Source organism: Megalobrama amblycephala, linkage group LG6 (assembly GCF_018812025.1).
Source record: "Megalobrama amblycephala isolate DHTTF-2021 linkage group LG6, ASM1881202v1, whole genome shotgun sequence".
Taxonomy (NCBI): domain Eukaryota; kingdom Metazoa; phylum Chordata; class Actinopteri; order Cypriniformes; family Xenocyprididae; genus Megalobrama; species Megalobrama amblycephala.
The window spans coordinates 25,820,191-25,833,321 of record NC_063049.1 but is presented as its reverse complement, the minus strand read 5'-3'; the positions used below and the strand labels follow the sequence as shown (position 1 = coordinate 25,833,321).

General features: G+C 37.0%; 1 protein-coding gene across 4 annotated transcripts in view; it reads right to left on the bottom strand.

The window, feature by feature from the left end:
* slc39a10 (solute carrier family 39 member 10) overlaps positions 1 to 12,904 on the bottom strand; it is a 30,081-nt gene extending 17,177 nt beyond the window's left edge. Inside the window, exons 1-2 of one of the 4 annotated variants that reach the window (XM_048193569.1) lie at positions 7,461 to 7,932; positions 7,240 to 7,286 (exon numbers count right to left, since the gene is read on the bottom strand). In XM_048193569.1, the coding sequence (XP_048049526.1) occupies positions 7,240 to 7,286; positions 7,461 to 7,500 (87 nt within the window). In that variant the 5' untranslated portion in view covers positions 7,501 to 7,932. Of the gene's footprint in view, positions 1 to 7,239; positions 7,287 to 7,460; positions 7,933 to 12,761 lie in introns of those variants that run through there. The other 3 variants (XM_048193573.1, XM_048193572.1, XM_048193571.1) reach the window with 3 other exon arrangements.
* Positions 12,905 to 13,131: the final 227 nt, after the last annotated feature.

The following is a 13,131-nucleotide window of genomic DNA, read 5'->3' as shown; positions in this document are numbered from 1 at the left end:
CTATTATGATCTTAGCCAAAAGCCTTTCAGTGAAGTCAAAATACAGATGATTCTACCACATATTTACTTTAATTTATTTAAACTTATTTAACTTATTTATTTTTAATTATTCTCTCTAATATCCTGTTATGTTATTATTACGGATCCACTTTAGGCTATAAAACTCTGTGCAGAAAACAAAACTGATTACAGTATTAAAGGGTTAGTTCACCCAAACTGTCATTAATTACTCACTCTCATGTCGTTCTACACCCGTAAGACCTTCGTTCATCTTCGGAACTTTTTGATAAAATCCAAGGCCTCTATTGCCAACAAGTTAATTTACACTTTCAGTGCCCAGAAAGGTACTAAAACATATTTAAAACACATTACTACAGTGGTTCAACCTTAATGTTATGAAGCAACGAGAATACTTTTTGTGCGCCAAAAAAACAAAATAACGACTTTTCAACAATATCTAGTGATGGCCGATTTCAAAACACTGCTTCAAAGCTTTACTAATCTTTTGTTATTTTCATAAGAATAAAGTATAGCCTTTTCATAAAGCAATGATAATCAACATAGCTGGGGTTAAACAGATTGTAGTTTATCTAGCTGACTAATGAGTTTATGGTCATTGAATATGTTTTTCTGAGGTAAATGTGACATTACGTGACATTGTTTACAAGCTGTTGACGTGTTTCCGATGTTGAAACACTGATTGAGCTGTTACACAAGACATGATGCGGATTTTGGTAAGTTGTACTGTATATTTTAACATACCTTCAGATGTTTAGTCATGTTTATTTCACGCTGTAACTGGTATTAAAGCGGAGAGGATGTTCACATGCGCACTGTGCTGCCGCTTTTTTGCCGATCTGTCACGTCACATTAAACAGCGCCAAAACGGTATTTATTTTTTGAATCTCATAATAAGATGGACGTCATTTGAAATCTGAGACTTTGCTTCATATCAAAAGTAACAAAGCACAAAGATTATTGCGATTTATTGGATGGGAGGCGCGCTACATGTTCTGTTCATTCATTAACTGAAAACAGACTAGACTAATCGATTTTTGGGATTTAAGAATCGATATCGGTTAGTAAAAATGAAAATCGATTAAAATCGAGAAATCTATATTTTTTACCCGGCTCTACTTACAATATAACAAAGTTACAAATAAATTATTTATCTATGTTTGTAATTAGTGTATTTAATCTTATTTTTTTACTGACTGTTCAATTGCCTTTAATAATGTTTGAACTTTATTAGTTAGGCTAGTAGCTTTTTCTGCAGTATCAAAGTACTTAAAGAGTGCTTTAAGTAATAAAAGGAAAGCAAAGTTACATTTGTGAGTGTAGTAAAAAGTGAGTAGAGTAAAAACGTCATTAAATGTTCTCTTTGGACAACAGGCTTGTAAATCCTTCTTATTACAAGTTTGGCACATGTTCCTTTTTCAATCTCACAGCGCTTGCAGAGATGGAGCAGCATTTACTCTGATCGAGCCACTCTGAACACAGTGCTGTGTTCAACATGACACCAAACACCAAACCAAACAATGACCATCTTCAACAAAACCTAAAAGAAATAAGATGCTAAAAAGCTAAATTTTACTATATCTATGATGGCAAGTTGTACCAAGCATTAACCTTTGTAGAATCCATTCCTGGAATAAACTGTTGGGCTAGCCCAAGTCCTGTTATTATACATTAACCTGAGCCTCTGAGCAACGGAGGGAGAGGGAAAGAGAGCCCTTAAGATGCATCATATGACTCTCACAAGGCTTCTGCCTAGACTGAGCATCTCTCGCAAGTCACGCATGAGTCCACCACTGGTGAATTCCTGTTTACAATCTAGCTTACTGTAAGAGGTTGAGCAGGGTTACAAGTGGGACTTGTCTGGATCAAATAAAGCAGCTTTTACAAAACGGGCGAACAACTTTGTGGTGATCCGGCCAATAATCCTCTCCAATTCATGCCTATGCCAACTCATTTTGTGGTCAGTGTGAATTTTAGCAGGCCACCACAAAACAATTCTATGATCTGCAAGCTTAGCCAAGCAATGTGGGATCACATCTCTTCAACCAATAACTCCAGATACATCATTTGTCCTTGGTGTATCTACGCATTCAATCGGTCATATTTCAACTGCAACACACACACACACACACACAAAAATTGTATGTCAGGAGAAGCCTCAAGGCTTGAGAGATGAGCAGATGCCACACAACAGATGGGAACTACACATGTTTGCCAGCACAAGGAATTCTGGGAAATGACAGCAATACATAGCTGCACAAGGAACAGTTTGAGTCCAGTGGATGTAGAGTTGTAGACTACCTAACAAAGACATCTAAAAAGGTCTTTAAAGAAGAATCTAGACAGTTCAGTAAGACAGTCCAGCGCTAGTTAAACAGGCCTGTTTGTGTGTCTAGGTGGAGTCAAGGATGAAAGCCTCGAAAAGCATGACCTCTTGACTCCAAACACACACACACCTTTAAAATAAACAGACTCTCCAGAAGGTCCAGAACAGCATGTCATTCGGTTCATGTGGAGGCACTGCACCCTGATGCATGGTAGCATTATGGTTAAAGTTTGTTGAGACTAAATGTAAGTTATACTGGGGACAACCGGAAATGTTTTCCACCCAAACCAAAAGTATTTCAACTGTAACCAGTCCATAAACGTACTTGTTTTGATCATAAACTGGTTTACATCTCACAAAAACAGGCAGAACTGCTCCGATCACATGAAGAGAGCAAATAAAATACAGCATACCATCAGTTGAGTGACCTGGATTAACCTAGAAATATTTATAGAGTGGGTTAGGCTAACTATAACAACATAACCAAGTCAGATACGATCAATCGAACATATTGCAAGCAAAACCAGTGGCAACTTTCAAAACCACCAAGTCCAAAATATCTTAGTCACCTTCAAGTGTTGCTGTCCCCTTGCTGAACTTCTGATCTTCACACTACTAAGATCGGCTTTCGACAGTCTATCCAGAGTGAAAACGTGGCGTACAGATCAGTTTAGGATCTGCAGATCTGCCTGCAGGTGCATCTGACAGCTTACCTCTTTCTGTCTCAATGGGTTGGAGGAACAAGTCATACGTCGTCAGACTCGGGCAGGGAATGCTCTACAGCAATATGGAACGAGGTCTGATGTTTTGAACTCTTCAAGTGTGCTGATTTAGTGCGGAGGGGAGGGTGTACTGGACATGTGTGTGTTTGTAAGTGTTGGTAGGTGGGTGTGTAGGAGTGGGTGGAGGGAGAGTTTTGAGTTAATCAGCCCTGAAGTAGCCATCAAATGCAGAAAAAAAAAAAAAAAAACAGTTTAAGGCGATTTGTACAGTACAAGCATACATCCACATTCAAGGAAATCTCACCACTTATGAGATCTTTCTGGTTACATTTGTTAACCAAATAGTCCAACAAAAAAAAAAAAAACACCCATCAAACCGTTTCTCATGCATAGCAAGCCTATCCAAACTCCATATTTCACCAGAGGTACTAAATACATGCAATTTCTTTTAATTACTTTCTGTTAAGAGTCAAACTTTGTGTGATTCAGCACAACAACTTCTGTAAATTGGTTTCTAGATTTTTAACGCTTGTCAGGTCAATTGAGAAGTCAACAGGGGAGACGCATTAGCTGCTGGGAAACATAAGTAGGATCCTTTATTGTATGCACCAATACAGAAACTTTGATTAGATAATAACCCATACAAATTCACCAAAATTAGATAATATTTTGGAAGACAAAATAAAATAAAAATAATAATTAAAAAAAAAAAAACTTTACAAAATAAAAAGTCCAGGGCTGAGTTTCCCAAAAGCATCGTAGGCTTAAGCAGACCATTGCACCAATGGTCTCTACGATCAACTTAGCTCACAATGCTTTTGAGAAACGCATCCCTGATCTCTACGTGCATCAAATGACACCAAACATAATGAGAAATGTACACTTCTGAAAACGTCTATTTAATTAACTTTGAGCCAACTGAATAGACCAATCTCCTTTAGGTATTCTGTCCTCTCAGAAATCACCAATAGGTCAAATGCTACAATGACTGGTACTATGCTTTTATTAAGGCTGGGAATTGACATAAATTTTCTATTCATAAGCTTGCAATTTCATTCCAATATAGATTCAATTTGATTAATTTGGATATATATCAGTTAGAGTACATCATTTTCTCAAGGAAAAAACTTTTAAAATGGTTTAATTTATACAGGGAAACCAGTCAGCTTGTACATTATTATAATATTAAAGGCCCAGTGAATTGTCTTGGAACGCACAGCATTATTCAATGTGTTAACGCAATTTCAACTGAAACAGGAAGACATGGTGGAACATATCCAACAGCTCCGCCCCTTTTTTAAAATAGCCAATAGCATTTTGTTTATACCACAGCTAGGCCAGAGCCTTTAAACTCGGTAAAGCTCAGTTTCCTTCTAATCTCTAACCATTTCTCCTCCTAATCTCCTGTATATTACTTTAAAATACAGCATTCTGTGCAAAATTCAAATGGGTCCGATACCTTTTGTGGTCTGAGCCAACTCGTGGCCCGCGGATATGATCCGCTCTGTGCTCTCATGTCATGGCCAGAGCAGACTGTGCTTGCGCTGCAGCGGTTATATTGTTTTAATAATAACAATATAACTTTTTTAATAAGTAAAAATATGAATATGTATTTTTTTTTTAAATGTAATGTTATGTGACATTGTTTACAAGTTGTTTTAATGACGTCTTTACTAGGGCTGTGTATTGCCAAGAATCTGGCGATACAATACATATCACGATACAGGGGTTACGATACGATATATTGTGATACTGTAAGAAAGGCGATATATTGCGATATTTCTTGTTTTTTTAGAAAAAGGGTGCAATTTTAGAAAAAACGGTCATAAAGAACACACCACCATATGCATAAAATCTTACAAACAACTTTTTTTTATTTAATCAATACAGTATCATTTGCATTTATATCACTAATCACTATTTTCTGCAATCTAAGGGAAAATAGTAAAGTGACTGCAGGATTCTTTGTGTATATGTTTTAAAGGTTCACAGTATAGCAGTTTTTAATTTCTAAACTATTTAACGACTAGTGCCTAGTCCATTTCATGACTGAATGTCTGTTTGTTTTTTATTTAATACTGTAAAGCTGCTTGCTTTAAAGCAGTCTAACGCATAAAGTGCTATTTAAATAAACGTGTCTTCACTGAAGTGCTGAACAGAGCTGGTGCAAACATATCCACATCGCTATGATCAGATGCTTTCTTTATGCTGTCACCGATGTCATTTTTGTTGTGTGTTTATTTTGTTACTGAGAGGAAAACGTGCAGTACATAATGTTACTACATATTCTATCTAAATGTCTCTCAGCAGCGTGGATCGCGTTGGGAAGTGAGCTCTCAGATTCAATTTTAACGTCATATTTTGCAAACACCTGACTCTTGTCGATCTCCTTAGTGGGCTCCTTATAGTTGAAGCCAAAATGAGTCCACACTTCAGCTCTGCATGCCGCGGGAGTGGAATAATTCTGTCGTCTTGTGAGCTGGGTTTGCTAATGCTAACGCTATTAAACCTTAAATGCATGACTGTTTCGCCAATCATTCTTACATATTCGGGTCTTTATCGACCCGGATCTATATCTAACACGGAAGGATCTCTACCTGTCGCAATAATATAAAACTCCTCTGATATTAGAGTAACAATTCGAGAAGAATAAAATAAATCATATTTTGTTACTTTTTGGAGCTTGAAAGGGCTCGGTTTGAGCAGATGTTTTATGACATCATCACTTTCCTCGTCAGAGCTCATTTCCCAGTAAATTCAGCAAATAATAGGCTAGTTTTATGTTTGAGGTCACGAATATGAGCCCATTCGCGATCTCAAATGTATTCTCAAAATTATATAATTTTCAACATCTTCAAAATCAATATTTCGATCGCTAACAGCTTCATCAGATTCATCCTGTAACAGTTACAGTCATATTTGATTGCATTCAGTACTTGCTCTGCAGTAAATCGCTGAGCCATTTCATGTTTTTCTTATTATTTCGTTTTCTGTCTGAATGAGTCATCACTTCAGCATTGTGTATCAGACATTGCCACCTTGTGGAATAAAGGTGAATTGCACTTATTCTGTCATCTAAGATCCAATTATTGTTGTGCAGAAAAAATATCCGTACACTCATACACACCTCGGGTCGTTTGCGACCGTATACAATTTTTACAAAAAATTAATACAAAAATAGGCATTCTTTTATAATTTTATGATTTTTTTCTTGTTATATTCTTTATAATGAATTGATTCAGGGAATACCATGAAGGTTGATGTCTAACTTTAAAAAATGAACGAGGAGGAGGGTAGTGAATGACGTCCCGGGTCACTAAAGACCCGAGGTATGCATTTAAGGGTTAATGCACCTCGTGCTTCTCCGGCTCTGCGTCGGTTTACGTTCTGAGATAACGCTGACATCTAGCGGTTGGGTTTTATATAGTCTGTGGTTTAAACCGAACACAAAGCCATGTATTGATGTAAATAAATAAATAAATAAATAAATAAATAAATATCGATACAGCATTTCTGAGAATCGATACAGTATCGGCAAACATAATATCGCGATATTCACATGTATCGATATTTTCTTACACCCCTAGTCTTTACGTGGTTGAAACACTGATTGAGCAATTACATGAGACATGATTAATTTCAGTAAGTTGTACTGTATCTTTCAACATACCTTCTGATGTTCATTCATATTTATTTCATGCTGTAACTAGTAGTAAAGAGGAAGAGATGATCGGTTCACGTGCCTCTTGAACTAAGGCGCTAAATTTGACAATTGTTTCAAAACATAAGTAACCTGCTCTGTCTTGTCTTTTGGCATGTTTTCAGTGTCCTCTTTGCTCTGCAATATATTTTTCACTGTGTGAGAACAGTGTCAATTGCATGAATCTGAATGCATGACAGTTGGCAGCCCTGCATATGACAGCATTTTTTTTTAGTTATGTTAAACTTTCCCACACTCTACTGCTTATGCTTTGTTCGCATTACAGTATTGCGCTACAGCACCCCACTGGTCAAACTGTGTTATTGCAGGCTCTTAAAATAGGTCATATCAGATCTAAAGACTATTAGACAACAAATATTTGTCAACAATTTTTATTGTCGACGTCGTCAATAATGTCGACTAATCATTCAAGTCACATGATCATTACAGCTAGGCTATAATTATCAGCTTACATATATTGGCCAATACTGATATAGCCGCAACACTCCGCTGACAGACACTGCAGAGACACAAAGATAAGGGTGTGCTAAGTGAAGTTTATAACAGCACTTTCTTGTTTTCTGTTCTTAAATCCATCTCTCTCAATGAAACTTAAAGGAAGTATATGTCTGGAGATCATTTTGCTATCTGATAAGGTATCATCTCAGCTCAGTCAGGGTACAGTTGCTCTTACCTGCAGTCATGAAAGCAGTGATGGACAGCTCTTTCCTCATTCGACTCTTGTTTGGATTTCATGTGATAACTCAGTTTCATTAATTCATTTGATCCAAAGTATTTCCATTTTGTAAGATTTTGTGAGATCATATTCAAAGTAATTCCAGACATTTTGCGAGACAAGCGACGACATCAAATACAATTGAGGTCAATGAATGATGGGCGAATGTTTAGATTTCCTGCCGTAATGATCTGTCCGTCACAGACTGTGTGATTTCGCCACTTCCTGTGGAGGTTTTTTTCTTCTTCTGCAGCTAACCGACTAATACCAATTTGTCAACTAAGCCTCTTCTCGACGACTTACGGTTAGTCGACTATTAGGGGGCAGCCCTATTGGAGAGTTAAGCATCTTAAATGCATCCTGTTAAGCAACAAAGTTGTTAAATGGTAACATCATGGCACAATATGCCTATGCATGCCATTAATGCAGAAGTTCAAGACTTCAGATATGAGCAAACTATGACTCATGGTTGTTTTCGCATGGTTATTCTAATCTCTGAAAGTCCCTTCTTCAGGGACACGTATCATAACTAACGTGATGTTATAACATGATGTCACACTTTGCTCCAAAATTTAGGAAGGAAGTTGAGACTTAAGGCTTTGCATGTTGTGTGTGTGGTTTGGTATGTAATAAACTGTGAAATAATCGTATTCCTGACTGTTAGTACTACATAAATATAGAGATTTAACACTGAATACACATGGCCACTAAATGCTCAAGACTAGTTATATAAACCCTTAATATGTGTGACCTGATTTTTTGGTCTTGAACATGGGAATAATCACTAAAGAAAGTCATCTAGAATAAACCATTGGCTTTTTAGGCACAAAATACTCCACTAAACCTGCCATAGAACACACAAACTTAAAGGTGCCCTAGATTATGTTTTTAAAAGATGTAATATAAGTCTAAGGTGTCCCCTGAATGTGTCTGTGAAGTTTCAGCTCAAAATACCCCTTAGATTTTTTTTTTTTTTTTTTTTTGGGGCATTATTATAAACACGCCGATTTTATGCTGCGGCCCCTTTAAATCCCGTGCTCTCAGCCCACAGAGCTTGCGCGTGCCTTAACAAAGTTTACACAGCTAATATAACCCTCAAAATGGATCTTTACAAAGTGTTCGTCATACATGCGGCATGTATGCGTCGGATTATGTGAGTATTGTATACTGTTATATTGTTTACTTCTGATTTTGAATGAGTTTGATAGTGTTCCGTGGCTAACGGCTAATGCTACCCTGTTGGAGAGATTTATAAAGAATGAAGTTGTGTTTATGCATTATACAGACTGCAAGTGTTTAAAAATGAAAATAGCGACGGCTCTCTTGTCTCCGTGAATACAGTAATAACCGATGGTAACTTTAACCACATTTAACAGTACATTAGCAACATGCTAACGAAACATTTAGAAAGACAGTTTACAAATATCACTAAAAATATCATGTTATCATGGATCATGTCAGTTATTATTGCTCCATCTGCCATTTTTCGCTATTGTTCTTGCTTGCTTACCTAGTCTGATGATTTGGTTGTGCACATCCAGACGTTAATACTGGCTGCCCTTGTCTAATGCCTTTTATAATGTTGAAAACGTGGGCTGGCATATGCAGATATTGGGGGCGTACACCCCGACTGTTACGTAACAGTCGGTGTTATGTTGAGATTCGCCTGTTCTTCAGAGGTCTTTTAAACAAATGAGATTTATATAAGAAGGAGGAAACAATGGAGTTTGAGACTCACTGTATGTTATTTCCATGTACTGAACTCTTGTTATTTAACTATGCCAAGAAAAATTCAAAATTCAATTTTTCATTCGAGGGCACCTTTAAAGTGTTTAATGTGATATTATAAATGGTAGATTTTCAGGCACATGCTAAGACCCTTAAAATCTTAAGACTATATCCCTAGCCAGCGAGACCCCACCCACTAAGTCTCACGTTCATTTAATCTCTTAAATGCTTAACAGCTCTGTATGTACAGGCACCTACAGCTGATCATGTGAACAATCTTATGTGCTGATATAACCAAATGTGAAGTCTTGTTTGATTAAGATTGGGCAAGTCACATGACAAAATGCCAACCCGTATTTGACAAATTCTTGTTTAATGCTGGCCTGCAAAGCGACTTTGAGACTGTTCATAGTAAAACAATACATGCAAGATGTTCAACTTTCAGAAAGAATCAACCAGTTGACAATTTCTCAACTTAAATACTGTGTTAGCATGTATCAAGATTATGTAATGGGACGCCTGGGTTGTACCACAAAAGTATCAGTGGTTAGGTATGTCTGTCAGTCTATCACAGAACCAGAAATGCAGCCTTTTCTGGTTAAGCCTGACAGCAACAGACACATACTGACCAGCATCTCCACTTGCATGGTTATTTGTTTATTCTCTATGATCCTACTACAATAAATATTCATTAATTATCATGATATATTATGATAACAACAACAACATAAAAATAGCATTTGCAGAAAATACAGTATAATCAACTGGTAGAACCAAGGTTATCTATATAATATATGGATAAAGCTATCCATTGGCATTCCCAGTCACCTCAACAAAGGACACAATCTGCCATATTTGTTAATGAGTACTTATTTCTGCTGCCAGATTGTTTTGAGCCAATCACCTCAACCTAAATTCCACTAATGACTCTACAGCCGCAAGAAAAAGCCATCATGACAACATTAATTGGCACCTCAAGAACACACACAGTCCCAGAGAGGTCAAGTCAGACAACACCTACATCTCACAATGGACCAACAATCTACATAAGTCAAGGCAAACATCACACTTGCATCTATTGTTGTCAACGAAGTGGATGTAATTGAAATACTGCTGCTTATGAAGAAGCATGTTATGAACAAGTAATCAATTACATCTATTATTACATTCCACCAAAATTTCTCTTTCCATCCATTTTTGCTTACATATTTAACAGATATTTTACATAGTTTTTGAATGGCCATCGATAGAGAAAAATGCTATAACTACCATCCGGCTGCAAAGACTCTCAGGCAGAACTAAAGTCCATCAAAAGTTGCAATGCTACTGAGTCGCAGTCATCTATTTCTATTAAGGATTCTGGTCGGTGCATATACTACTCCTTCACCTTCAACAATAGGCTACACTGTATTTATTGTATCCTCAGAATCGCCACTGATAAAAAAATACACTGGTTTTATGTTAAAAAGAAAGAAAGAACAAAAAACTGAAAATTATAAAATAATAGTTTTTGCATTACCACTCTGCTAGGTATAAAAAAATAAACAGGATTTGTAATTTACTATGGAGGTGAATACAAAGTGGCCTTGACAAATTAACACATTTTATGGAGTAATTTGGGATTAAATATTTCAGATTTTCCACGTTTTCAATGGTTAACATCTGCCTTTTATAAGCAGAGGCACAGTAGATCCCCAAACACCAGTTGTTGTGGTTAGGCACGGTTAAACAGGAAGGTTTCTGCAGGTGTGCACTAACTGAACAGGAAAAAAGCATTACCATTACATTGCATCAGTACCGCCATTTGTCCAGTCATTGTGTCACATTTCTGGTATTAAAACGTGTAAAGAGTAGTATCTAGTTTACGCTTATTCTACATCAAACTATATTAAAATTATTGCTTATTGCTTAACACCCTTCTAATGTGATACTGCAAAACAAACATTTATATATTCATGTAATATATAAATAAAGTCAACTTGTCAGAAGAAAAAAAATGTTTTTGCTGGTCTTCCAGCCTAGCCAGGCTGGGTTTCAATGGGATTTGGGCACTTTTGAGCTGGTCAGGTTAAAGGGTTGGTTCACCCAAAAATGAAAATTCTGTCATTTATTACTTACCCTCATGCCGTTCCACACCCGTAAGACCTTCGTTAATCTTCGGAACACAAATTAAGATATTTTGTTGAAATCCGATGGCTTCATGAGGCCTTCATAGGGAGCAATGACATTTCCAAGATAAAAGTACTAAAAACATATTTAAATCAGTTCATGCGAGTACAGTGGCTCAATATTAATATTATAAAGCGACAAGAATATTTTTGGTGCACCAAAAAAAACAAAATAACGACTTATTTAGTTATGACCGATTTCAAAACACTGCTTCAGGAAGCATCGGAGCACAATGAATCAGTGTATCGAATCATGATTGAGATCGCGTGTCAAACTGCCAACGGCTGAAATCACGTGACTTTGGTGCTCCGAACAGCAGATTCGATACACTGATTCATTGTGCTCTGATGTTTCATGAAGCAGTGTTTTGAAATCGGTCATCACTAAATAAGTTGTTAGTTTGTTTGTTTTATGGCGCTACAAAAATATTCTCGTCACTTTATAATATTAATATTAACATTGAACCACTGCACTCACATGAACTGATTTAAATATGTTTTTAGTACCTTTATGGATCTTGAGAGAGGAAGTGTCATTGCTCCCTATGAAAGCCTCACAGAGCCATTGGATTTTAACTAAAATATCTTAATTTGTATTCCGAAGATTAACAAAGGTTTTACGGGTGTGGAACGGCATGAGGGTGAGTAATAAATGACAGAATTTTCATTTTTGGGTGAACTAATCCTTTAGACTGGGATAATTTGGAAACGCACATGTTGCACTATCACTGTCTGGGCCAAGAAAATGTGCAAAGAAACTAGAATTAAACAATCTGCATTATAACACCACATTCAGAACACAACCCGCAAGTTTAATTGGCCATTTTAATTTGACATTATCAAATGTAATTAAAAGATTAAGCATATGTGCACAGAAACCTCAAAAAGATTAATTCTGCAGTCTAAGGAAAACCAGCAAAACAGGAACATTTGGTTTTACAAATAAACCAGCATAAGATAATCTTTAAGACTACAACACCCTTAACTTCTTCACATGACTGATCCTAAACCCAAACATGCCATGAAACTCCACACTTCCCTTTCACTGTGCAATAAATCTTAATCAATGCATACGTGAATAAATGTCTATTTTATTAACAAGAATAGCAATAAACACGTGTATCTAAAGCTGAGAAAAGCCGTTAGTTGAGCAGCAGCTTTAAAAAAAAGCGCAATCGGCGGAAATATGGTAAATCTAAATAGTAGCAGCTAACACTGCTAGCGCCGAAAGCAATGAAATCAATAATAAGTCAAAACTTCTCCCGGTTTTATCTTAATACCCTGCTCTCATTGACCCATCTGAAGCTGCTCGGGTCCATGTTGTGGGAGTGTGTGAAAACAAAGCGGGTTTTATATAGTTTACCTCACTCGAGTGCCGTGTGCATCTCCTCTCCGCTCGGTACTAAAGCACTCACGCTGCGCACCGCACAAAACTGCGACCCCACTGCGGAAACGCTATTCTCAAAGCCAATTGCGCACTTACTTGTTACGTTCTGTCACCCGTCTCCACATTTCGAGGAATGTGTAACGCACTTTACGCAACGTGGAACGAGCTCTATGACGTGTACTTCCGTCACCAGACAGTCTGAGGCCAGTCTGAGCTCGCAGCGGAAGCGGACGTCACAGAAGTCGGTTATATCAAAGACTTTGGTAATCTGCTAAAAAAATAATTGTGACAAAGCCGCGGTACATTCTCGCATTGTGAAAATCTTATCATTATGTCATATGTAGGC